Source organism: Nomascus leucogenys, chromosome 7b (genome assembly GCF_006542625.1).
Source record: "Nomascus leucogenys isolate Asia chromosome 7b, Asia_NLE_v1, whole genome shotgun sequence".
In the NCBI taxonomy this organism is placed as follows: Eukaryota; Metazoa; Chordata; class Mammalia; order Primates; family Hylobatidae; genus Nomascus; species Nomascus leucogenys.
Genome location: NC_044387.1, coordinates 6,745,291 through 6,772,094, shown reverse-complemented (window position 1 = coordinate 6,772,094; position 26,804 = coordinate 6,745,291). Strand labels below are relative to the sequence as shown.

Here is a 26,804-nt window from a genome sequence, read left to right as displayed (position 1 = left end):
AGTGTTTATGCTTGAAAAATATGTGTCTTTTTGCCTATTTTTTGTGTAAAGTGGCCTCTGAAGTGTTCTATTGTGTTTTTATGTTTCTCAAATAAATCCCCTTTTACAATGTAAATAAATATCTTTAAAACAATTTTTTTTTTTTTTTTTAGATGAAGTTTTGCTCCTGTTGCCCAGGCTGGAATGCAATGGTGAGATCTCGGCTCACTACAAACCTCCGCATCCCAGGTTCAAGCAATTCTCCTGCCTCAGCCTCCCAAGTAGCTGGGATTACAGGCATGCGCCACCACGCCTGGCTAATTTTGTATTTTAGTAGAGACGGGGTTTCTCCATGTTGGTCAGGCTGGTCTCAAACTCCTGACCTCAGGTGATCCACCCACCTCAGCCTCCCAATGTGCTGGGATTACAGGCGTGAGCCACCGTGCCGGCCTAAATAATTTTTAATTGTTTTTTCAGAATTATATTTTCATGATTTTGATCTTCTGAGGTTTCAACCTTAAGGATGATGGCGTTTGTGTCTTTTGGGGTTATGATCAGCTCCCATCAGTAGCTTCCCCACCCTGTGTGACAACCAAAAATGTCCGTGATATTGCCAGAGCTGGGAGGAAAAATTGTCCCCATTTAAGAACTACTGTTTTAAGGTAAATAAAACTTTAAGTTTAATTCTGACAGCCTCTCTAGACAACGTGCTATTGGACAAGAAAATTATAAAGAAACAGAAGTAACTTCACATAAGGAATGAACTCAGAGGTGGCAGCTCTGGAGCAGAGAGGGAGCGCTCTGATTACCTGCAAGGCTGTTAACAGGGGCAGTTCATTAAATATTCATAAATCCCCAAGACAGGGACAGGACCCACGAAATAGGAATTAACTCCATGGTATATTTTACTTTACAGTAGAGCACAGCACTTTCAATGAACGTGCCAAGATTATAAAGCCTGTTTTTTTCTTTAAGATTCGTAGAGCGCAATGAATACAGGATACACATCAACATAAAATACTTCTCAGAGCAAAAAGCTAAATTCTAAAATTTCATATTATTAAATTTTTTAAAAAACATTTTGGGGCCCCATCACAAGATATTTGGTATTGCAAATCTGAGGTTATAATAGATATTAGAAAGAGAACAGAAATAATGATAGACAAATAATCTCCATGACCCATGATATCTGGGCCACTCAGTGGCTGGAAAACAAATGAACATATATTGTTCCTTTCCATGTAACACCTAACAAATACACGTTTACATACAATGTTACAAGGATATGCTTAGAGCTGGGGAGCAGTGCTTGCCGTGGCGGCCTGTATGCCTGGAGCCTTTGTGGTCCATAGCTGCCTCCACCACGCTCTGAGCGGGTGATGGAGTTAAGATTGTATCATCTTATGTTTCTCATCTAGAAACTGAAATAATAATTATGCCAACCTTATAGTTTAAGGCAGTTTTCAATAAGAAAAATTTGTAAACAGTAAATCACTATATAAAAGTTGGCAATTATTCAATGGAGACTAATCAATCATTCAATAAATGCAGAAAAAGTAACAGATATTCTCTGATCTTTTACGTATTATGATATGTGTAACTAAAATTTGTTCTTTTTTTTTTTACATACCTATTTCCTTTTGTCACGGGACCTTTATTGCTAACTTGCAACCCCTGAGGCTCATGAAATGATGTTAGAAATTGCTTCCAATTGATTTTAGTGGTGGCTTTAAGTCCAAATCTGGATTTAAAAGTAACAACAAAAAACATTACTTTAAACATTTTTTCTATAACACTGCATGGATTAGGTACTTAATGTTGAATTGAAAATGGCAGCAATGCATTTATATGAAGTTTCAAATCTAATGTAAACAAAATCATTTACTAAAATAGTACTACAAATTGATTTTTTAAAGCAAGGAAAAATCAAACTGATATTAGATCTGCATGTCTCTATATTGTTAATGGTAGCATACACTGAAGGAAGAATCTAAGGGACTTGATTAAAATAATAATGTCCATAAAATAATTCTTTCAAATTCATCATGTGAAGAGCCTCTATGTTGTGGCAGGGAGGACAATGGCCCCCATGGGGTCCACCCTCTAATCCTGAGCCTCTGTGACTACGTTCTTGCCCCAGCAAAGAAACATGGTAGATGTGGTGAAGGGCGGATCTGGAGATGGAGCGACTCTCCTGATTTATCCAGGTGGGCCCGCTCTAATCCCACACATTCTTAAAATTGGAGAGCTTTTCCTAGCTGCAGCCATCAAAAGACGTGAGGACAGAAGGACAGAGTGTGACGCTGGTGGCTTTGAAAGACAGAGTAAGGGGCTGTGAACCAACAAATGCAGGTGGCCTCTAGAAGCTGGAAAAAGCAAGAAATGAATTTGCCCCCAGATTCCCCAGAAGAAAAAAAGCCCTGCTGATTCCTTGGGCCCAGTGGACCCATGTTGGGCTTCTAACCTACCAAACATGAAGATAATACATGTATTGTTATAAGCCACTAGGCTTGTGTACTTTGTTATGGCAGCAATAGAAAGTTAGTATAGATTTAAAGTCTTAGCAAGAATAATTGGAAAATTGTTCAAAAACACATTTCCAAAGTGAATATGGTCCCAAGACTCAGAATCCAATAATTTCAGAGTTATAAGATGTCTGCGGGAACAACCTGATGTGAGCATGGGTTTCAGAAAGACCAGAGTACCTGCTCCTGCACTTCCTACTGATGTGACCTCAGACTCGCTGCTCACTATGCTGATTCTGTGTTCCTCTCATCTGTAACATGAGAATAATACCACCTACTGGGAGGGTTGTGATAAGGATTAGAGCTAATAGGTCAAAAAGCCTCGGTTGCAGGCTGGAAAACCAGCAAGCGTTCCATCACATACACTGACCTGTGTCACATACACCTTCTGTGACTTACACACTAAACCATACCTATCCTTCCCTAACAGGATGGCAAAAAGTAGTTTAGGCTGAGTTCCTTAGATAATTGATATGAGATCTCAAAGTGGGCATGAAACAGACTGCCCTGTTTTGATTGCTAAAAATTAATGGCTGAGAGCGAACTGGTTAGACAAAGAAATTCTTTATCTACATCTAGGGTATTAAAAAATCCAGATAATAGAGGATAAAAGAGTGAATTTTGGGAGAAAATCTTTTGGTATGCTTGAGTCCCAACCCCAGCACAAAAGAGAGAGTGAAGGATGCCTACTCTTCACCTGAAGACTTGTTCCACTCAGGGAGCTTGATTCCTGTCCCCTGCCATTGGGGGTGGGATGTATCAGTGCCTGACTCCCAGCTAGAAACCTTGCAGGTGAGAGATGAGCTGGCTAGCCACTGAGAACAAAAAATTTTGTGGGGGGTGGGGGGGGGGTGCGGGGTAGGGGGGTTGGTTGGATGGCTTGCTCTATCAGAGTCATCAGGAAAATAACTGCTGAGAGTTTCATGGGGATCAGACGTGAGCCACGTGAGGGAGAGTGGGCCACGTGAGAGAGAGCACGTGCACCTACACACACACAGCAGCATCTTCGTCCTTGCCCAAGAAAGCCACCTGGAGAAATGAACAGGCCTTAATAGAGAAGGCTTGCTTTCTCTCTTCCCAGATTCCCAGCGGCTGAGAAGGAAATAGGCAATCAGCACGGCTAGAGATGCATCTGCCTTCATCAAATGTGAAATCCAAAACCCATCAACAGCGCTCATGAAAGCAAACACCTTTGAACACTTGATCGGCCCCAAGAACGCAGCTTCAAGCTCACGGCAGTGTCAGTCAAATGAGAACTTTCAGCCTCCCCTTTTGTTCCTCTCCTTCCTCTGTGCATTTCAATTCCTAGAGGAGGCTGAAACTTAGTTTACAAAATGAGGAAAGAAGAGAAGTGCAAAGTGGGAAAGTGAGAAGCTGCCATCATGCCGCCTCTACTCGTGCCTGTAACAGGCCCTAACAGGGAGGAAATGCAATTCACGTTTCAATCAAGCTTACATCTTTGATGGCTGTGTGAGACTGGCAGTTGCATGACTAAATTAAGCCTCTTTCTATGATCCAAGACAAACCTGGAAAAGCAAGATCTGCTCACATTTTTATCCAGGGGCAAAAGAACTAATCCAATTGAGTAAATTTAAAGGGGCAGTGGGAAACAAAATTAAGTAGCTGTAAGATGACAGTCCATGAGTCTGCCCAGTTCAACTTAGGTTACATATCCACCCAACCAGATATCCATCCATTCATACATCCACATATATACCAAGCTTCACTTAAATTATTGCAATAATCTCCTAATGGGTCTTCTTGTACCTACTCTTGCCTTCCTCCAATATATTTCCATACCTCTACCAGCCTGATCTTTTAAAAATACAAATCCGGGCCGGGCACGGTGGCTCATGCCTGTAATCCCAGCACTTTGGGAGGCGGAGGCGGCAGATCACGAGCTCAGGAGATCGAGACCATCCTGGCTAACAGGGTGAAACCCCGTCTCTACTAAAAATAAAAAATAAAATAAAATAAAATAAATTAGCCAGGCATGGTGGCGGGTGCCTGTAATCCCAGCTACTTAGGAGGCTGAGGCAGGAGAATGGCTTGAACCCAGGAGGCGGAGCTTGCAGTGAGCCGAGATCGTGCCACTGCACTCCAGCCTGGGCAACAGAGCAAGACTCCGTCTCAGAAAAAAAAAAAAAAAAAAAAAAAGCAAATCCGACCAGATTACTCTCTTGCTTAAAATCTTTCCATGACTCCCCACTGCTCTTGGGATAAAAACGACACCCCTTCTGAAACGTACAAGCCTGCAATGGTGTGGCCCTGCTCACCTCCCTAGCCTCGCCCCATGGCATGCTCCCCAGGCTCTCTTAGCTCCAGCCACATTGGTCTCTCCGTTCTTCCAAAGAGCTTCCAAAGAGCTCTTCCCTGCCCTCGGTCCCTTCTGCTTGTTGCTTCCTTTGCCAACTGCCATGTCCTCCATCATTACCTATTTCCCATACTTTCCTAGTTAATTCTACTCCTCTTTCAGGTCTCAATGAAATAACTGTTTCCTCAAGGAAGCCTTCCCTAATTTCCATAGCCAGTGCTGTTTTCCCTATTAGACTCTCATTACACTATGTATCCTTCCATTATAGCACTTATTATTTAAATATCATTATTATTACAGCATCTAATACTTCTATAGCACTTTTGCTATGATTATGATTATGGCAGCTAATACTTGATAAATGCCTCTTTCTACTTCTGCTGCTAGCACTGTGGACATGATCATGAGAAAGAGAGACAGAGACTGATTAAGTGATTTTGTTAGGCACACATGGCCACATCTAAACAAGTAGAACATGACTTTGGCTTCATGTACTACTATTCACATAAATTCTTTTTTCATTTTTCTGACTCAAATTTGAGTCTTTCTTCACCAAAATTTGCCAATTACTTTGACATAGTTTGTCAATATTATATATGTTCATCTTAAATTTCAGCAAATTGAAAATTAACTTTTTATAATGGAAACTACAGCTGCTATGAAAAATAAAATCAGCTTCTATATATTATGTTTAGGAAATCGCCTCGCTCTTTGGGGAAAATATCAAAGGAGATCTTCACTTAGTATTACATACTAAAATAAATTTAAAAGAGATTAAAAAGTTAAATGTAAAAACTATGACTATAAAAAAAGTAGAAAAAAATCTAGGCATGTGCTTATCTGGTACTTGAATAAGAATGAATTTTTAAGCAAAACTTAAGAAATCTCAAACTTACCTATTTAATTATATCAAAATATAAGATTTTTGTATACCATAAACACAAAACAAAATTTAAAAGCCAAACAACAGATTAATAAAATTATAAATATATACAATAAATTCTTAAAATTCTTAAAGCATAAAGTGCTTATACAAATTAATAAGAAAATACTAAAATTTGACTTCTTCCAATAATGGTAAAATAAGATCCTACTGGCCCAACCCTCCTCCAGATAATCACAATAAAATCTGGACATAATTATCAAAAGTGGCTATTTGAAAGTACTGTGACCAGAGCAGGCAAAGTCTTGTGGGGAATCCATGCTAAGAGGAGAACTGTGGGGGTGTGGTATTTTCAATGCTTGCCTCGGATGAGGCACTGCAGCATGAGGGGTGGCAGGAACATCAGTTAAAAAAAATTATAATAAGTAGCCTTTATGGCCTGGAAAACTAGACTAATCCCAGCCAAAAGAGAGAAAGAAGAAATCCTGGAAGAGAAACAGCCAGAGAGGGATCCCCAAATTCTATCTAACTCACCATAATTCTTACTGGCTCCTGAACCTCACCTGCTCAGAATATATACTCAAAATAGCTAAGCTAACACACAAAAGATCTGAACTGAGATCAGAGCTGCCACCCAAGAAACAGAGTATGCAGTTTGAGTCCAACAAGATAATTGACTACTAAAATAACAGAAAGAACATTCATTAGAAAAAAATAACTGAATTTACAGTCTCCACAATTTAACATTCCAAATGTCCAGGATATATTACAAAAATATAGCACATAAGAACAACCAGAAAAAATTGAACTCATACTAAGGAGAAGTGAAAATCAACTGAGATAACCCAAATATTGGCATTAACACACAGGATTTTAAAAAGCAATGATTATAACTATCTTCAGTAAAATAAATAAAAATATTCCCACAATAAATCAAAGGATAGGACATCTCAGCAGAGAAACAGATACAATAAAAATAACTAAATGGAAATTCTAGAAAAGAAAAATATACTATCTGAAATAAAAAATTTACTGAATAGACTTAACAAAAGAATAGAGAAGATAGAGAAAAGAGTGAGTGAACTTAAATATAGACCAATTGAACCCAACCAATATGAAGACTACAGAATACACATATATTTATCAAATTAGTAGACTTAAAAACATGTTATATTATACTAGATGGTCTGACATACATGTACTTGGAGTCACCGAAGGAGAGGACAGAGAACGGGACAGAAAAAAATAATTGAAGAAATAAAGGCCAAAATTTTCCCAAGTTTGATTAAAGATATACATTTACAGATTTAAGATACACAACAAACATCAAGCATGATATGCATGAAAAAGGCCTTGCCAAGGTACATCATAGTTATGAAGCTGAAAGTCAAATTCAAAGGGTAGGTCTGGAATGCAACAAGAGAAAAGTGACTCATTAGATACAGGAAGATGCCAATTTAACAGATGACATTTCATTAAAAACAACAGAAGTGGAAAGATATGGAACAATGTCATAAAGTGCCAAAAGAAAGCAAAAAGTTACTCGAAGATTTTTCATCAGAGAGAACTTCCTTTAAAAATGAAGGAGAAATAAAGATATTTCTAAATAAGATAAAACTAAGGGAATCCATCATTAGCACACCTATATACCTCAATAAAGTAAGTTCTTCAGACTGAAGGAAAATGCTAGCAGATGAAGACCTTCGCTCTTTGGAAAGGAATGAAAACAGTGTCAGAAATGGTAAATTTCTGAAAAAAAAATACAAAAGGCTTTCTTCTTCCTAATCTCTTTATAGATACTTAAAGGAAAAAATAACAACACTGTCTTATGAGAGATGTAACATAGGTCAGTGTCTAGTATTCATAGTAGTCCCACCTCATCCATAGTTCTGCATTCCATGGTTTCAGCTACCCACAGTCAACCAAGGTCCAAAAATATTAAATGGAAAGTTCCAGAAATAAACAATTCATAAGTTTTAAATTGTATACCATTCTGAGTAGTGTGATGAAATCCCAGGGTTCTGCTCCATTCTGCCTGGGATGTGAACCATTCCTTTGTTTAGTGTGTCCACACTGTGTACGCTATACACCTGTCAGTCATTCAGTAACCATCCTGGTTGTCAGGTTAACTGTTGTAATACTGCAGTGTTTGTGTTCAGGTAACCCTTGTTTACTTAATAATAGCCCCAAAGCAAAGAGCAATGATGCTGGCAATTTGTATATGCCAAAGAAGCTGTAAAGTGCTTCCTTTAAGGGAAAAGGTGAAAGTTCTTGACCTAATAAGAAAGAAAAAAAGTTGTATGCTGAGGTTGTATTCAATAGTAAGAATGAATCTTCCTTCCACAAAATTATGAAGAAATAAGAAATTCATGCTAATTTAGTGGTCACACCTCAAACTGCAAAAGTTATGATACAGTATGTGGGAAGTGCTTAGTTAAAAAAGGCATTAAGGCCGGGTGCGGTGGCTCAAGCCTGTAATCCCAGCACTTTGGGAGGCGGGAGGATCACAAGGTCAGGAGATTGAGACCATCCTGGCTAACACGGTGAAACCCCGTCCCTACTAAAAAAATACAAAAAAATTAGCCAGGCATGGTGGCGGGTGCCTGTAGTCCCAGCTACTCGGGAGGCTGAAGCAGGAGAATGGTGCGAACCCGGGAGACAGGGCTTGCAGCAAGCTGAGATTGCACCACTGCACTCCAGCCTGGGAGACAGAGTGAGACTCTGTCTCAAAAAAAAAAACAAAAAAAAACCATTAAATTTGTGGGTGGAAGACATGAACAGAAACATATTCCAACTGACAGCAATCGGGTTTGGTACTATCTGTGGCTTCAGTCATTCACTGGGGGTCTTGGAATATATTTCCCATGGATAAGGTGGGACTACTTTATAAAGGACATGGAGAGCAGGATATAGGCCTATATGCTTGCAAAGGTTCTTCATTTTATGTGAAGTGGCACAATATTTACTGCATGTTGACTGGGAACAATTAAAGGTGTATATTACAACTCCCAGAGCGACCATTAAAAATTATGCAAAGAAGTATAGCTAAAAAGACTATAAGAAAATTAAAATGGAATTCTAAAAAATATTCAAATAATCTAAAAAGAAGACAAGAGTAAATGAACAAATAATCAAACAGAAACAAAACAAAACAAAAAAAACAAGGGTCAAGGGGATAAAAGGGAGACTCAAACCCAAACATATCAATAATTACTTTGACTTAAAATTAAAGGAGTAAATATTTTATTAAAAGGTAGAGATTATCAGAATAGATTTCTTTATAAAACAAGATCCAAATTTATGCAGTCACAAGAGAGACACATTTAATGTAAAGACCTGGATAGGTTGAAAGTAAAAGGACACTACCTGGAGCCATGTGATCAAGGTCAACATCAACAGTGACAAGTCAGGTTGACTCTATGTACCTTCAATATGCAGTGATGAGAATGACACTTTACCTGTATGGTCTTTCTCCCCAGAACACATTACTCCAGTCTAATCAGCCAAATCCCAACTGAGGAACATTCTTTAAAATATTTAACCAGTAATCCTCAAAACTTGCAAGGTCATCAAAAAACAAGGAAATCTTAAGTAACTGTCATACTTAAGACGACACTAAGGACACATGATGATTACTAAGTGCTATGGGGCATCCTAGATGATATCCTGGAACAGAAAATAAAAATCATGGGAAAACTGAGGAAATATAAATCAATTACAGACTTTAATAATAATGTATCAATATTAGTTCATTAATTGTGAAAAGGTACCATACTAATGAAAGACAATAATAGAAAAACTGGGACGGAGTATGCTGAAATTCTCTGTACTGTCTTAACAATAGTTCTTTACATTTAAAACTGTCCTAAAATGGTTATTTTTAAAAAGGATAATGAAGGAATATTATAAATAGCATTATGCCAATACATTTGACAATTAAGATGAAATGGATAACTCAAATACTGGATCAACATACAGGATTTTAAAAGCAATGTTTATAACTATCCTCAATGAAATAAATAAAAATATGCCCACAATAAATCAAAAGACAGGAAATCTCAGTAGAGAAAATGGATACAATAAAAAGAAATAAATGGAAATTCTAGAAGAGAAAAATATACTATCTGAAATAAAAAATTTACTGAATAGGCTTAACAAAAGAATGGAGAGGACAGAGAAAAGAGTGAGTGACTTAAATATAGATCAACTGAACCCAACCAATATGAAGAATACAGAATACACATATATTTATAAAATGAATAGACTTATAAACACGTTATATAATACTAGATGGTCTGATACATATGTACTTGGAGAAAAAGAGGAGAGAAAGAATGGGAAAAACATTTGTCGAAAAACACAAATTACCAAAATGACCCAAGAAGAAAGAGAAAACTCAAATAATTCTACATTAACATTCGCAAACTAATTTATGATTTAAAATATTCCCCAAAACTAACTCCAGGCCTAAATGGCTTCTCAGGTGAATTCTATCAAACATTTAAAGAATATAAATAACACCACAGGCAGAAAGCAGAGTTCAGGAAGGAAACATTTCCCAGCACATGTCCCAAGGTCAGTGTTACTCTGATCCCAAACTCAGACAAAGATTTTACAAGAAAAGGCAATGTTAGACAAACATCACTCATTTAAAAAGACGAAAAAATCCTTAACAAAATTTAACAAATAGACTCAAGTAACATATGAAAAGGATAATAATATATTATCACTAAGTGAGGTTTACTCCTAGGATGCAAGGTTGGCTTAACATTTGAAAATCAAGCAATGTAATTTACCATAGTAATAGAATAATGGAGAAAAACTACATGCTCATTAGGATACACACAGAAAAACCACTTGACAGAATTCAACATACTTGATAAACACTTTCAGCAAACAAGTAATAGAAAATTCCTTAAACTAATAGAGGACATCAACAACAGCAACAACAAAAACAATCCATGGCTAATATCACACTCAATGGTGTAAAATGGAATGCTTTCTACCTAGGATCAGGAATAAAGCAGGAATGTCTAATATCACCATTTCCATTCAACAGTATACTTAACACTCTAGCCAGTCCTGGCCAGTAAAACTGTCTAGATAGTAAAATTGTCACAGCCAGTAAAATAAGGCTAGAAAACAAAATAAGAGGCATATAGATTGGGAAGAAAGATGCAAGCTTGCTTTTATTTTTAGGTGACATGACTGTATTTACAAGAAATCTACAACAAGAGGACTAGAACTAATTAACCAGTGAATTTAATAAAGTCATGATATTCAAAGTCAATATACAAACATCAATTGTATTTCTGATTAATAGCCATAAATAGTTGGAAAGTGAAATTTTTTAAAATTCCATGTACAGTTGCATCAAAAAATAAAAACACTTAGGAATAAATTTTAGATATTATATGCAAGATCCGAACATTGTAAACAATAAAACTTTGACTAGGAAAATTAAAGACAACTAAATAAGTGGAAAGATGTAGCATGTTTATGGAGTGGAAAACTTAATATTGTTAAAGTGTTAAATGGCAATATTTTTTAATGTATTTATAATCTAAATCCTAGCAGGCTTTCAAAAATATATACTGACAAACTGATTTTAACATGACTATTTAGAAAGGCAAAGAACCTAGAATAGTCAAATGATTTTGAAATAGAAAAACAAGTTTGGAGGACTTATACAATCTAATTTCAAGACTTAACTCTTTAGCTACAGTAATCAAGAAACTGTAGGCCTGATGCGAGAATAGACCTACAGAGACTAAGGAATCCAGAAATATACTCACACTTACATGGTTAGTTAATTTTCAAGAAAGGTGCAAAGTAATTCATTGGAGAAAGGGTTGCCTTTTCAACAAATGGTGCTGGAACAATTGGATATCTGTATGAAAACAGAATTAACCTTGACCCTTACCTCACACCACATACAAAAACTAGAAATGAACCCCAAATGCAAAAGCTAAAATTACTAAACTTCTAGTGGAAAACACAGGATTAAATCTTTGTGATATTAGGTTAGGCAAAGATTTCTGAGAATAGACACTCCCAAAATATTACCCATAAAATTTTGTAAATGGACTTTCTCAAAATTAAAAATGTTTATATTTCAAAAGAAAGAGCTAAGAAAATGAAAGAGCAAGCCACACTGAGGGAAAATATCTGAAAACATGTATCTGGATATAAAATGCTTATACCCAGAGTATATAAAGAACTCTTAAAAATCACCAATAGGAAAATAACCTGATAAAAATGGAAAAATGATTTGTACCATTACTTAACAAAAGGAGATATATGAATGGCCAATAATCACATAAAAAAAGGATCAATATCATTCATCATCAGGAAAATACAAACTTAAAACAGACAGATACTTCTACACACCTCTAGAACGGCTAAAATAAGACCGGCAATAGCAAGTGTTGGTGAGAATGTGCCACATCTGGAATTGTTACACACTGCTGGTGGAATCGCAAGATGGTAGTCACTTTGAAAAACAGTGACATAGTATCATAAATTTAAACATACACTCACCATGCAATCCAGCAATTTTACTATTAGACATGTACTCACAAGAAATGAAAACACGTCCACACAAAGACTTGTATATGAATGGTCATAGCAGTATCTTCTATAATAACCCCAAACTGAAAACAACCCATGCATGTGTCTATCAACTGGTGAGTGTATAAACAAATTGTGATATATCAATACTAAGGAATATGACTTGGCAATAAAAATTAATGGGATGTTGAGATATGCAACAGCATGGGTCAATCTTTAAAACATGGTAAGCCAAAGTGGTCAAACACAAAAGACTACCACTGTATGACTCCATTTATGAGAACTCTTAGAAAAGGCAAACCTATAGTGACAGTGACAGAGAGCAAGTCAATGGTTGCCGGAGGTGGGGGTCACAGGAGGGGATTAATTACACAGGGCAAAGGTAAAATTTTAGGGCTATGAAGTGTTTGAAATCTTGACTGCAGTAGTGGTTACAAAAACAATTGCGAAAGCCAATTAAACTATACACTTAAGAATGAATTTATAATTTATACCTCCATAAAGCTAGGACCAAAATTTTTAGACACAGAAAATGGACAAAGGACATAAACAATTGTTTACAGAGGAAGTACAGGAAACTTTCAAACGCAAAAAATATGCAACCTCAATATAAATCAAGGACATTGAAATCAAAACACAATGAGAAGCTGTGCTTCCACCTACCAAATCAGCCAGGGTGTTTAAATGGCAGTGTTCAATGCTGGCGAGAAGCACTCCTGTGAACTTCTGGCTTAAGAATAAATTAACACCTTTCTGAAGTACATTTTAGCATTACCTAATGTAAACCTTAAAAATGTTCAAACTCTTTGACTCGAGAGTTAACGAAACATCATGGAGTCATTAAAAATTAATTTCAAAGGTTTCTTTAATGACATGAAAAATGCTCCTGATATAATATTCTATGAGAAAACAGAATGTAATTTATGCCTCATATGGTCTCAACTATGTTAAGTATGTATGTGAGTGTGTGTACATACATGCGCAAAAGAAATTCTGGAAGGAAATATATCAAAATATTAATAGTAGCTACCTCTGGTTATTATAATTATAGTAGTTCTCTTTTTTCCTTTATAGTTTCCTTTATTGTCCAGTTTCCATGGCTTTTATAATCAGCATGAATAAACACAATTTTCAAAAATAAAAAATCAGCAGGCAATTTTGCTAAAAAACACATGAATAACCATCCTTAACCAAAGTCACAAAGATAACAGCTGATTATTTTGCTCCTAAAAGTGTCCCAGGGGCTCCTTTTATTGTCTTAGGCAGCAAGCAGCTATCCTCTGGATTCTGACATTGGGAACCAAGTATCATTCCCAGTCCATCTTTCCCATCCTATGAATCCAAGTAGAGACATCGTAGCACATGACTTCACGTACGCAGAGGGCAGAAGAAACATACAGACTTGTCACACTGTTTCCAAAGAACCTCTAATCCATCCGACAGATGGATAGTGTCAGAAGAGGCAGCAAAAGGTGACAGAGGCAAAGGGACTGATCATATCGGTCATAGGGACCCATGGGAATTCATGGTCTTTTGCCCAGGTCATAGACCCACAGCCCCTTAACTGAGGGGGAATCTGGATACCTTTGAAGAACACCCTGCAATATAGCCATAGGTACATGCTGAGTCAGCTTCCCCAGAAAACTGCTGCTTGTTCATGGGCTTTCAAGGTGGCAGAAATGGGGACAGTGTGTTGGTTTGAAAACATGAACTTCCTGTCACTAAAGCTGAGCTGGCACTGCTCTGCCAAGTATCCAACCTGTCAACAGCAGAGGCCAACACTGAGCCCTCAGCCCAGTCCCTTTCTCTGGGTGGACTCTGCAGACAGCTGGTAAAGATTACAGTGGATCCCTGCCATCATGGAGGGGGCAAGAGTAAAATTCAAGATTTGTGGGGATTTGTGTACATACACATCCCAGATTCAAATCGGGCTTCCTTGTCCGAAATGCTTCTGCCCATTACTGTCATTTGTGGAACCCCGGGATGCTGTATCCATCACCAAGATATTCCATGCAATATAGCCTTTATCCAAGGAGCTCATTTGTTGAGTGAAGAAGGTGTGGCAATGGTCTCAGACCCACAAAATTCAATTGTCTTACCACATACTCCATATCACCCAGCATAGGTGACATCATAGAATGGTTGAATACTTTGCTGATGACTCAATTACAGAGTTGGCTAAGAGGAAATGTCCTGTGAAGTTAGGGTGCTGTGCTTCAGGATGCATTATATGCCTTAACCCAGCTGTAGTGGCCCAATAAAGAGAACCCCAAGGACTGAGTTCCCCGAGGAAAGGTGGGTAACTCACCAGGTGAACGATGCTGCCCAGCAAAGATGCTGACAGAGAAAGGGAGACACAGAATAGGAAGTGGAGGAAGGGCGTTACGATTATCAACCTAGATCTCATGACCAGTTACAATTATGTGAGTTTTAGCCGCTCAATTGTATGTGGTTTCTCTTTTCCTATTCCCTCCATTGCCTTATACAAAAAGCACTGGTTAAAAGAACATTTTAGATTCTGGGTAGAGGCATAACAGGATTGACATCTCCCTGGAATAATATGGCAGCTGGCAGGACTTTGAGTAGCTCCGCTTTGGAGAACACAAGGTTTTCACCCCTAAAAGGATGCTGAGGCTCGGAGGGGTTGACTGCACTGGATATTCTTTGTCTGTTCATCTAGATCCACTTTCTGCTCTTATCTACTCTGCATGACATGTCGGTGGGTTGCTTTAACTGGACTCTCATGCTCCTGGATTTCAGTTGGTTTTGGCCAGTGTGAGGCACCAGCAGAAGGTTGGAAGGTGAGAGGAGAAAGAAGTGAACTATTTATTCCCTCAGTTCCTGCTCTGCTGGGCAGCAGCTTGGCAATAGTCATGTTCTTCTCCTTAAGACCTCATCCCCTGAGGGCAACCCTGTCCTCGTTCATTTCAGTAACTGCTCCCTCTCTTGCCCCCTCAGGCCTAGGAGGGATCCTGGCTTCCCGCTGTTCATATCCCTGAGATGCTTCCTCAACTACTGGCCTTACTTGAACCTGCCTTTGCTTGGGTAAAAGATCCTTTAATAAACTCACATCAGTCACTCTTTTTAGTGTGCCATCTGTTTTCTGCCTGGACTCTGACCAATGTAATATTCAAGTTAAGAAGACCATAATAAGGATACAGAATGATTCCATCACCCCCAAGACTTCCCCATGTTTCTCCTTTGGAGTCACACCCTCGCCTAACCCATAGCCCTGTTAACCACTGATATTTTCTCCTTTTCCAACATGTCATATAAATAGAAGAGATCCTAAACACGTGGGTTACCAAGGTTTCAATAATAACTGAAAATATATCCCAGAGTTTTGCTTCTACACTTCATATAATTTAGACTAAATGGCTTATTTTTTTCTGTTTGCATAGTTTCTGCCATGCTACTATTGTTACCAGAGTGAATGGGAAAATTCTTTTTTTTTTTTTTTGAGACAGAGTCTCGCTGTGTCCCCCAGGTTGGAGTGCAGTGGCGCGATCTCAGCTCACTGCAAGCTCCGCCTCCTGGGTTCACACCATTCTCCTGCCTCAGCCTCCCGAGTAGCTGGGACTACAAGCGCCCGCCAACACGCTCGGCTAATTTTTTGTGTTTTTAGTAGAAACGGGGTTTCACCGTGTTAGCCAAGATGGTCTCGATCTCCTGACCTCGTGATCCGCCCGTCTCGGCCTCCCAAAGTGCTGGGATTACAGGTGTGAGCCACCGCGCCCGGCCTGGGAAAATTCTTAACAGGAGAATGTGAGTGAAGCCCTGCTCACATGATAGAAGGACGATGTATGGTCTCCAGTGAATATGCAAGTTACAAGTTATTGCATTTATTTATTTTCTCATCTCAACTCTTCCTTAAACCTCATCATATTTAAACACAGGTTTTATTTTTTAACAGATCTATTTTATATGAAAAGCTAGGCAACATTGAAAAGCACAGCATGTTAGTCAAAGGGTCAAGTTAGCAGTTCAATTAAAGTCTCCCTTTTTATTAAGAAAATACTACACACATGCACATACACACACATGGAAAACAGCTTTTAAAGTCTAAAATATTATTTCGATCTAGATTTTTATGTCTCATTACCAAGCTGTTAGGGTTTAAAATTTAAGCCCTAGATACTGTATATTTTAAAAATATCAAGCTCAAAAAGATATCTGTTTTTTATACTATCCATTCTTAAATTGGAGGGTAAGAATAGGCACTCTCAAGTCATTTTGTTAGGCATAAGATTTTAGATTTTATTTTACTTCCTTCTTTACTCTTTCTTGTATTATTTGCCTTTAGAAAAAAAAAAGCCCATAGCATATATTTACATTGTACTTCTTAAGTTAAAATGCAGTAAGCCTGACTTTTTCTCTTGGTGTACAGTTGTATGAGTTTAACACATGTGTAGATTCATGAAGATTCCTACACTCGGGAGACAGAACGACAGAACAGTCCCCTCATGCCACACCTGTGGAGACTCACCTTCCCTCACCTCCAACCCTGGCAAATCACTGGCCTTTTCTCCATCCTTATTGTTTTGCCTTTTCCGGAATGTCTTGCAAATAGAATCCTACTGTGGCAACCTTGAGACTGGTTTCTTTCACTTAGCACAATGTCTTTGATGAGATTCATCCATGTTGTGCATATCAACATGGCTTATTCCTTTTTATTGATGAGAAATATTTCATTGCATAGCTTTACCAGTTTGTTTATTAATTCATCCGCTGAGTTACATTTGAGTTTTTTCCAGTTTCAAGTGATCATTAATACAGCTACTATAAACATTTGTGCATGGGTTTTTAAATGAACTCTTAAATATTTTTTAAAATACAAAACATATGAAATTCAGTAAAAGATAAATAAAAGAGTCTATCTCAATAAAAGCCTCATCCTGGTAAATCAACAAAATATGAAACCTAAATTTGGAAGATGAATGAATGTTTTTTGCGATCCTCTGAGTGCAAAGGTAGATTTGCTGTCTTCTGGTAATACCAGGTGTTCTGACTCCACCACTTTCTCCCTGGGGCTTGAGAGGGTGGCAAAAGAAAGAGAAACACAGTGCTACCCAGTGGGCCAGGGCAACCCCCAGTACCACTCACTGCACAGCACTATTCCCCTCCACTAATTCATTGTTCTTAGTCCAATATTTCATGGTAGAATTCAGCAGATTCTTCCTTCTTAGGAGATGACATTATTAGTCATAAGTCCTCAACAATCACCATCTAGACTCAAGAAATAGGTTAAAAACAAGTAACTCTGAAAGTATGAGGAACTCAATGTTCTTTGTAAAAATATAAAAGAAAATAAAAGGGCAATTGGATGGACCATTGTAGACAGGGCATTGTATAGACATGCCCATGTACAACATAAATTTAGATTGATGAAGCAGAATAAAAAATACAAATTGGACCAAATTATTGATAAGAATTTAATATATGGCAAAACAGACACTAAAAACAATGGGGGATATAACATATTATTTAATAAATGATGGTGGGAAAATAGATTATCTATTTGGAAAAAAAAATTTTTAATTTGGATACCTGCCTTATATTAGGATAAAGAGTTTTGTTTTAAACAATAAAGAAAAAAAAAAAGCAGAGTCGCAGATTTCTTATCAAGCCTGGGTAAGAATGATGAATTTACAGATCTTAAGCAATAAAAGACATTCAGAAGAAGATGCATGTATTTGATTATGTTAAAATGTAAACTTCAAAACAGTGAGGTATCATATAATGAAAGAGAAATAACAGGCTAAGAAAAATAGCTGCAGTACTTATGACAGAAAAGGGTTACCTTTTAATCATTATCTAATTATTTTAAAATATTAAACAAAGAGGTGACAAAATTAACTTAACCAATGTGGGGGGGTCCCACTAATCAATTAGGACGTGAAGAGGAGACCCAATCAGTGCCCAGGTACATGGGAAGGTCCAGCCTCACACACTACGAGAAATAGAAATTAAAACAATCACAAGGCACTACTTTACACCTCATGAGTTATCAATATTTTAAAACAATGTTAATATTCAATGCTGGGAAGAATATGAAAGTAGAACACTCACACAATGTTGATGGCAATGTGAATCACTACTCTTTTTGAGAGAACAATTTGGCAGTCCTTATAAAAAATAATAAAAGGGAGAGGTGAAGTCAGCAAGATGACAGAATTGTCGGTCCCAGGCTCCACTACTCCCTCACAGAAAGTTCAACTAGCAACCATTCACAGACAGGAACATCTTGGTGGAAATGCCCCAAATTGGAAATAGGCCTGAATCACCTGTGTGATTCACAGAACAAAATAAAAACCATATAAAAAGAGTAGAAGAAATGGTCTCATTCTAACTGCATTCCCCTAAGTCGATAAAGTACCACACAGAAAGTGTTTCCCAGGAACGACGGTTTCTACAGAGGGAAAAGAGAGCTGGAGGTGGACGCCCAGCTTCCTGGCATTCCAAGATGCTTCCCAGGAAGCCAATTCCCATCTCACCTCAAAGGCAACACAGGGAAATGGCATGGCTAGACCATCTGGAGTCAGGTAGAGACAAAGCGGGAGCTCTGTGTACCTACCAACAGTGGTGCCCAATCAGAGGTACCATCTAACTGTGTATCACACCTGCAAAGCTGAGCTGGTAACTCCCAGAAATAAAAAGAAGTTCCACTTGGCTTGAATTCATAGATGGCTAGCCTTCAAAACCAGCCTTAGACCCTACCCTGGGGCTTTTAGACCCTATCCAGGCAGGAAAATTACCACCACATTGAATTTCAGCAATGAGCAGAGGCTAGATATGCCATACCCAGTAGTTTAACCAATGTTCAGCCCAGCCTCAAAGCCCACCTCAAGGACCCACATAGGCAGGAAGGCAAACGTGAACTGTGCATTTCTACTAGAGTAAAGTTTCAGCTCCCATCCATCCCTACCAGCAATTCCATCTAACCTTGGGACCCCTCCTGCAACCCTGCCCAACTGTTGAACTGAAATAGCAGTACCACGTGGCCAGGAAATCTACTCTGTGGCCCAGCCCAATCTGAGGCAACTGTAATGTCCATCCAGCAGCTCAGCCTGATTACTGAGCCCAGCTTGGCTGCCCCACCTGAACTCAGAGCCAACATGGTAGCCCAGCCATCTAGAACATCCAAAAGCAAGCTCTGTCTGCCCATGGTCATTACCAGCTGTCCCATACAGAATCACAAGCTAGACTGAATAATGAATATCTATTTCTGCCAAAGAACACCTGTAAAAGCCAGAAAAGGTGGTTGTCTTTTCAAATGCATGGATATCAACACAATGACAGAAGGATAACAGACTCAAAAAATCATGACACTTCCAAAATAAACTAACAAAGCTCCAACAAGGGACCCTAAAGAAAGGAAGATGTATTAAATGATAGACAAAGAATTCAGAACAATCCTCTTAAAATTCAGTGAGCTACAAGAATAGATAGACTAAAAAATAAAATAAAATTTGGAAAGCAATACATGAAAAAAATTAAAGGTTTGACAAAGAAATAGAAACAATTTTTTTAAAACCTAAATAGAAATCCTAGAGATGAAGAATACAATAACTGAACTGAAAAAAAAATGCAACCAAAAGCTTCAACAGCATGCTCATTCAAGCTGAAGAAGGAATCAATGAGCTTGAAGATAGAACATTTGAGATTATCCAATCAGAGGAACAAAAGGAAAAAAAGAATAAAAAGGGATGAAGAAAACCTATGGGAATTATGGGACACCATCAAGGGACCTAATATACACATAATAGAAATTCAAGAAGCAGAAGAAAAAAAGCCTAGAAAGCATATTTAAAGAAATAATGACTGAAAACTTCCCTAATTTGGGAAAATATACCAGTATCCCCAAGTTACAGGAAGCACAGAGGTCTCTAATCAAATTCAACCCAAAGAGGAGGTCGCAAGACAACATAATAATCAAACTATCAAAAATCAAATACAAAGAAAAAATCCTGAGATTAGCAAGAGATAAAAAAAAATATCACATACAAAGAGGTCCCAACACGACTATCAGCAGATTTTTCCACTGAAACAGGAGAGAGTGGGATGATATATTCAAAGGGCTAATGTGGAAAAAAACCCTGACAACCAAGAATACTTCACCCAGAAAAGCTGTTTTTCAGAGATGATTGAGAAATAAAAACTTTCCCAGACATACAAAAGCTAAGGGAATTCATCACTACTAGGCCTGCCTCACAGGAATTGCTAAAGAGAGTTCTTTAAGTTGAAACAAAAGGCTGCTAATTATTAACATAAAAGTTACAAAAACACAAAACTCAATGGTAGAAGTATTATGCAGTCATGTTTAGAATACTCTAGGACTGAAATGGTGATGTGTAAAGTGATTGTATCTTCAGTACAAATGTTAAAAGGAATTTAAAAGACAGAACTATTAATAACAACTATACTTAGAATAAATTGTCAAGAAATATATAAGACTACGTAAATTTTGACATCAAAAACATTAAATGAGGGGGATAAAAGTGTAGATGTGCTGTATGCAATCAAAGTTAAGTTGTTATCAGCATAAAGTGGACTACGTAAGTATAAAATTTCTATGCAAGACTCATGGTAACAACAAAACAAAAATCTATAGTAGATATACAAAACAAAAATAGAAAGCATACCATTACAGAAAACCATTAAACCACAAAGGAAGATACCAAGAGAGGAAGAAAGAAAGAAAGTGCCTACAAAACAACCAGAAAACAATTAACAAAATGGTAGTAATAAGTTCTTCCCTATCAATAACTACTATGGATGTAAATGGATTAAATTCTCCAATAAAAAGACATAGAGTGACCAACACTATGCTGCCCACAGGAGACTTGCCTCACTTTTAAGGACATACATAGACTGAAAGTAAAGGGATGAAAAAAGATATTCCATGCAAATGGAAACCAAAAGAGAAAGGATAGCTATGCTTATACCAGACAAAATAGATTTTAAGTCGAAAATTGTAAAAAGAAACAAAGGACATTATACAATGATAAAGGGGTCACTTCATCAAGATTATTTAACAATTATAAATTTATATGCACCTAATATAAGAGCACCTAAATATATAAGGCAAATATTAAAGGATCTGAAGGGAAGGACAGATTGCAATATAATAATAGTAGGGGATTTCAATACCCCACTTTCAATAGTGGACAGATCATCCAGATAAAAAATTAATAATGAAACATTGGACTTGAACAACACTTTAGACCAAGGGGATCTAATAAATATATAGAACATTCTATCTCACAGCAACAGAATATACATTCATCTCAAGCACAAATGGAACATTCTCCAAATAGATCAGATAATAGGCCACAAGACAAGTCTTAGCACATTTAAGAAGACTGAAATCATACCACATACCTTTTCTGACCACAATGATATAAAACTAGAAACCAATAATGGGGAATTTTGAAAGAAAAATCACAAATACATGGAAATTAAACAATATGCTCCTGAACAACCAATAGATAATAAATAACAACAAACAATAAAGAAATTAAAGTGGAAAATTTAAAATATCTTAAGACAAATGAAAGTGGAAGCACAATATACTAAAATATGTGGGATGCAACAAAAGCAATTCTAAGAGGAAAGTTTATACCAATAAATGCCTACACCAAACAAGAAGATCCCAAACAAACAACTGAAACTTATGCCTCAATGAAATAGAAAAAAAGAGCAAACTAATCCAGTGTCAGCAAAAGGAAAGAAATAATAAAGATCAAAGCAGAAATAAGATACACAGAGACTAGAAAAACAAAAGATCAATGAAGATAAGGGTTGGTTTTTTGAAAAGATAAACAAAATAAACAAATATTTACCTAGACTAAGATAAAAGGAAATGAAAGAGGAGATAGTATAATTGATACCACAGAAATACAAAGGATCGTGAGACTATTATGAACAACTATATGCCAAAAAATTGAATAACCTAGAATAAATGAATATAATCTAGACATATACAACCTTCCAAGACTGAATCATGACGAAACAGAAAATATTTTTTAATTGCCAACTCGGCTCCAGGAACACTGGCTTCTGCCAGGCCCCAGAACACACCATGTGGGGCAGTCCTTGGAGCCAGAGGCCTGCTCCTGGGAGTCTCCTCCCACAGTTCTTCCTGTGGCTGCTCCTCCTGCCTCTCACCTTTTCATAGAAACCTTTCCAGAAAACTGAATCAGAAGTAGTTCCTCTTTGTTATTCTCCATTGTAGTCCCCTGCTGATTCTTTCCAGAGCATGAATCACATTGCATATTCTAGCTCATCATTCATAGGTTTGTGTTGGTCTCCCCCACCAGCAGGCACAGTTCTTTGAGGGCAGCAATCATGTCTTTCTTATTCTCCAATGAGTCTTTGGTATCCAGCACAGTGCCTGGTATATAATAAGTGCTCAAGAATTATTTATTGACTGACTGGGCAAACATATGCAAAATTATAAAGAACCTAAAGGCCCAGATGGCAGTCAAACAGTTAAATAGTCTGATGTATAAAGTGCCCAAACAATTGATCATGATCCAATCAAACCAGCTCTTTTAAAAGTGCTGTTTGCTTTCTCTGGATGGAATGCCTTTTTCCAATGTGTCCATGTCAGAAACTCCTATTTAGCCCTCAAAGGTTCATCTCAGTTCTGTTAACTATAAGAGGCATTGCTAACTTCCTAGCCAGCATGAACACGTTAAAGGAGGCCTTTGGCAACACTGGACCTCCTTCCAGCCTGTGGAATAAACAAATAAGTAAAAAGACTGGAATAAAATATCAACAAAATGATTTTAAATTCAGAGCTGAAGTGGAAACCAAGAAAGGGAAATCCATAGGTATTAGGAGCAAGGAAAGACCCATGTCAAGGACAGTAAGAACGTGAGCTGCTGCAACAAGAGCCCAGGGCTTTATCAAGCCCAGACAGAACCGTATGTGCTAACAGCAACCCTGAAATCTAGTGTAGGCTCAAAGGCAACAGGGCTTTAATGCCCATTTGGGGTTAGAAGACTTGGGATTGTGCAAGACTGGGAGTAGATTTGGCACAGCAGTGAACCAAAATCAATCCTAGAAAAATAGCCAAAATGCAGCCAAGAGATAAAGACATGAAAAATATAAAAGACAGTTTAAGAGACATGAAGAATGAAATGGGAAGACCCAATATTTATGTAATGTAATAGGAGTTCCAGAAGAAAAGACCAGTGAGAATGGGGTGGAGACAATATTCAAAGAATCATAGCTGGGAACGTTCAAAAACTCTGAAAAATACGAATTCTCAGATTGCAATAGCAGGAGTGTGGGAAGGTTAAATAGACATCTGTACCAAGATACATGGTAGGGAAACTGTAAAGTAACAAAAAGAAACAAAATCTTAAAAAAGAAATCACCTAAAAAGGAATGACAGACAAACAGCAGAACCTCACAGCAACAGCAGAGGCCGGAAGACCGTGAAGAGTACCTTCGTGGTACTAAAAGGAGATAATTCGCAGACAAGAATTCTGTTCCCTGCTGCATTTTCATTAAAGAGTAGGGCAAAATGAAGATATTTTTGAAAACAAAAACTGAACTAAACACACACAGGACCTTGCTAAACGGACTACCAAAGGATATACCTCAGGAAATTGACTCCAGAAGAAAGGAGTGAGGTTTGTGAGGCAGTAATGAGCAAATAAACTGGTAATCATGGGAAAACCTAAACAGGCATGAGTCATAAAAACAACAGTGATGAATGCAGGTCCCATCAAAACAAGGCAGAAGCAAAGCCCAAGTCAATGACAAAACGGAAGGTGAAGGCGCTTTGTTTCATTCAAGACAGTAGAAATACTGATTTTTAGACTTTATAAGTTTAGAACACGTGAAAATGTTAAGGAAAACCACTATAAGAATAAAATAAGATATTTAAGTCTTAAAACAGTGGAAGGGGAAAAAAAAGAGTGATAAAGAAAACTAAAAAAAAAAAAAAGAAAGAAAGAAAGTTGGCCAGGCACAGTGGCTCACGCCTGTAATCCCAGCACTTTGGGAGGCTGAGGTGGGCAGATCACCTGAGGTCAGGAGTTTGAGACCAGCCTGGCCAACATGGTGAAACCCTGTCTCTACTGAAAATCAAAAATTAGCTGGGCATGGTGGCGCATGCCTGTAATCCCAGCTACCGGGGAAGCTGCGGCAGGAGAATCGCTTGAACCCGGGAGGCAGAGGCTGCAGTGAGCTGAGATCACGCCACTGCACTCCAGCTGGGTGACAAATATTAATTACAACTGTTATATTTCAATAGCAGATAAGATAGACCATGAAAGGCATTCATAGGGATAAAAGGGCTATGATATAATAGTAAAGGGAACAGTTGACCAGGAACATATGAAAAATCTGTACTTCCAGATATGTGTACCAGGAGAATTGTATATAATACAGCATTTATGGTATTAGCACTTGAGTGTTCACTCTGCTATGATTTCCAGTAACCTATTCCACTGGGAATTTGGGGTGAATGCAAAAAAGAGACTCAGAAATCCCTAGGTCCCTGGCTAGAACAAGTTATAAGAATATCTCAGCCCTGGCCACCCTCAACCTCCAAAACACGCATTCTATGCACCCATCAGATTCTTCATAGATATCATCACCCTGGCAAGTCTTTCTGGCTTGGGACGATTTGTTATTTATTTCTTCATTTTTTGAGACGGAGTCTCGCTCTGTTGCCCAGGCTGGGGTGCAGTGGTGCAATCTTAGCTCACCGCAACCTCTGCCTCCTGGGTTCAAGTGATTCTCCTGCCTCAGCCTCCCAAATAGCTGGGATTACAGGCACCCACCACCATGCCCGGCTAATTTTTGCATTTTTAGTAGAGACAGGGTTTCACCTTGTTGGCCAGGCTGGTCTCGAACTCCTGACCTCAGGTGATCCACCTGCCTCGGCCTCCCAAAATGCTGGAATTACATGCATGAACCACTGCGCCTGGCCTTATTTCTTCATTTTTAGCATCTACCACCATGTCTGATATAGAAAGGCACTCAACAAATGTTAGCTGAATGACATTGTATGCATTCATTACAATTATAATTTTGAAGACTACGAAGCCAATATGAAAAATGTCTATAATACACATTTCTATTTTAAAAAACACAATATATAAAACTGAGATGCACTCTGATTACAAATATGTAAAGATTATATTTGTATGTGAATACAAAAATGGAAGAGAATGTGGAACAATGAAAATAGTAAATTTGTTAGGTAAGGTGGATGGTGACGATCTGCTTTTAATTTTTATTATTGCTATTAAATTATTATTTACATAATTTTGAAAATGAGATAAGAAGAAATGGCTGCATAAGCTTTAGCGATGCAAGAAAGTAATTCCTGAAAAATGTCACCATGTGTAGACAGAACAAAAGAGCTGTTTTCTGAGCCATGGAAACATTTACTCTTAGGGCCAAACTTTGCTTTCACTATAAAGCCACAGTATTCGTACATGGTGATTCTCTCTGGACATATAGGGAGCTGGCAAGGAAAGTGGGGTGCTGCGGGGAATGGATCCAACTGCTGTAGCTTCATCCCGCATTTTCCATCTCCTGTTCTCATGCCTGTCCTTTCTAGGGAACCCCCAAGGCACCTATCAATTACCCAGAGTTTGACAGGACAATCTTTCCATTAGCTTCTACTCCATTTCCCCCCCAAAAAAGGTTCTCTGTCTTACCTGGATAGAAAACCAGGTAAAGAGAATATTCCTAACCTAGATTGTGGTCTACATATACCATTTCAAATTGAAAAGAACAGGGATCCTTGGAGAAATGGCTCATGCCAGGTCCTAGGCAAGGGATGTACAAGAAGAGCCTGGAACGTTTGTCATACCAGAAAGCAAGGAAGCTGTCAAAGACTATCTGGTCACAGCAACAGGATGTCGGAGCCAACGTGAAAATGCTCCCACTGGCCAAGATGGAACAAATTGAGTATCAATATAATAGCTGTAATGAACTGAGACACAAATATGTTTAAAGTCATGAGTTCCTAATCATTATTAAGAAAAAATAATTAAGAAAAAAACATTCATTGCTCACTTTTGGAGGATGCTAGGGAACCAGTTCATTATTTTGGAAAGTAGGAAACGCAGGGAAAGAATCAAGGATATCCTGCCTTTCTTATACTAACTGTGTCTTATTGTTACCAAATAGTTGGAGAGGGGAAGTTGTTATTACGGAAGTCCTCCAACTAGTAAGAGAAGAAGAAATGACAGATACAGAATGTCATCATTTTACAATCTGTAGTGAATGGATGGATCTGAGTATGATCAACAGTGGTTGATAAGATCACGAAAAGAGAGACAGACTATATATGTTTGCCACCACCTATGAAGTACTTTTGTCTCCCCACACCCCACAAAATGAACATGGGTCTGTACATCTATATCTAACTATCAATTTAGAGTAGGGAGTCAGGGGAGGGAGACAGGGAAACATGTTAAATGTCACTGTGGGTTACAAGTAGTCAAATCCAGATTGTAAGAAAGCCCCCAGAATAAACAATCCAGATGACTTCTAAAATTAA

At 37.9% G+C, this 26,804-nt stretch overlaps 1 protein-coding gene across 1 annotated transcript in view; it reads right to left on the bottom strand.

Moving 5' to 3' along the window:
- EFCAB6 (EF-hand calcium binding domain 6) overlaps positions 1-26,804 on the bottom strand; it is a 295,381-nt gene that overhangs the window by 157,801 nt on the left and 110,776 nt on the right. Inside the window, exon 10 of the mRNA XM_030815402.1 lies at positions 1,610-1,720. Coding sequence (XP_030671262.1) covers positions 1,610-1,720 — 111 coding nt within the window. The remainder of the gene's footprint in view (positions 1-1,609; positions 1,721-26,804) is intronic.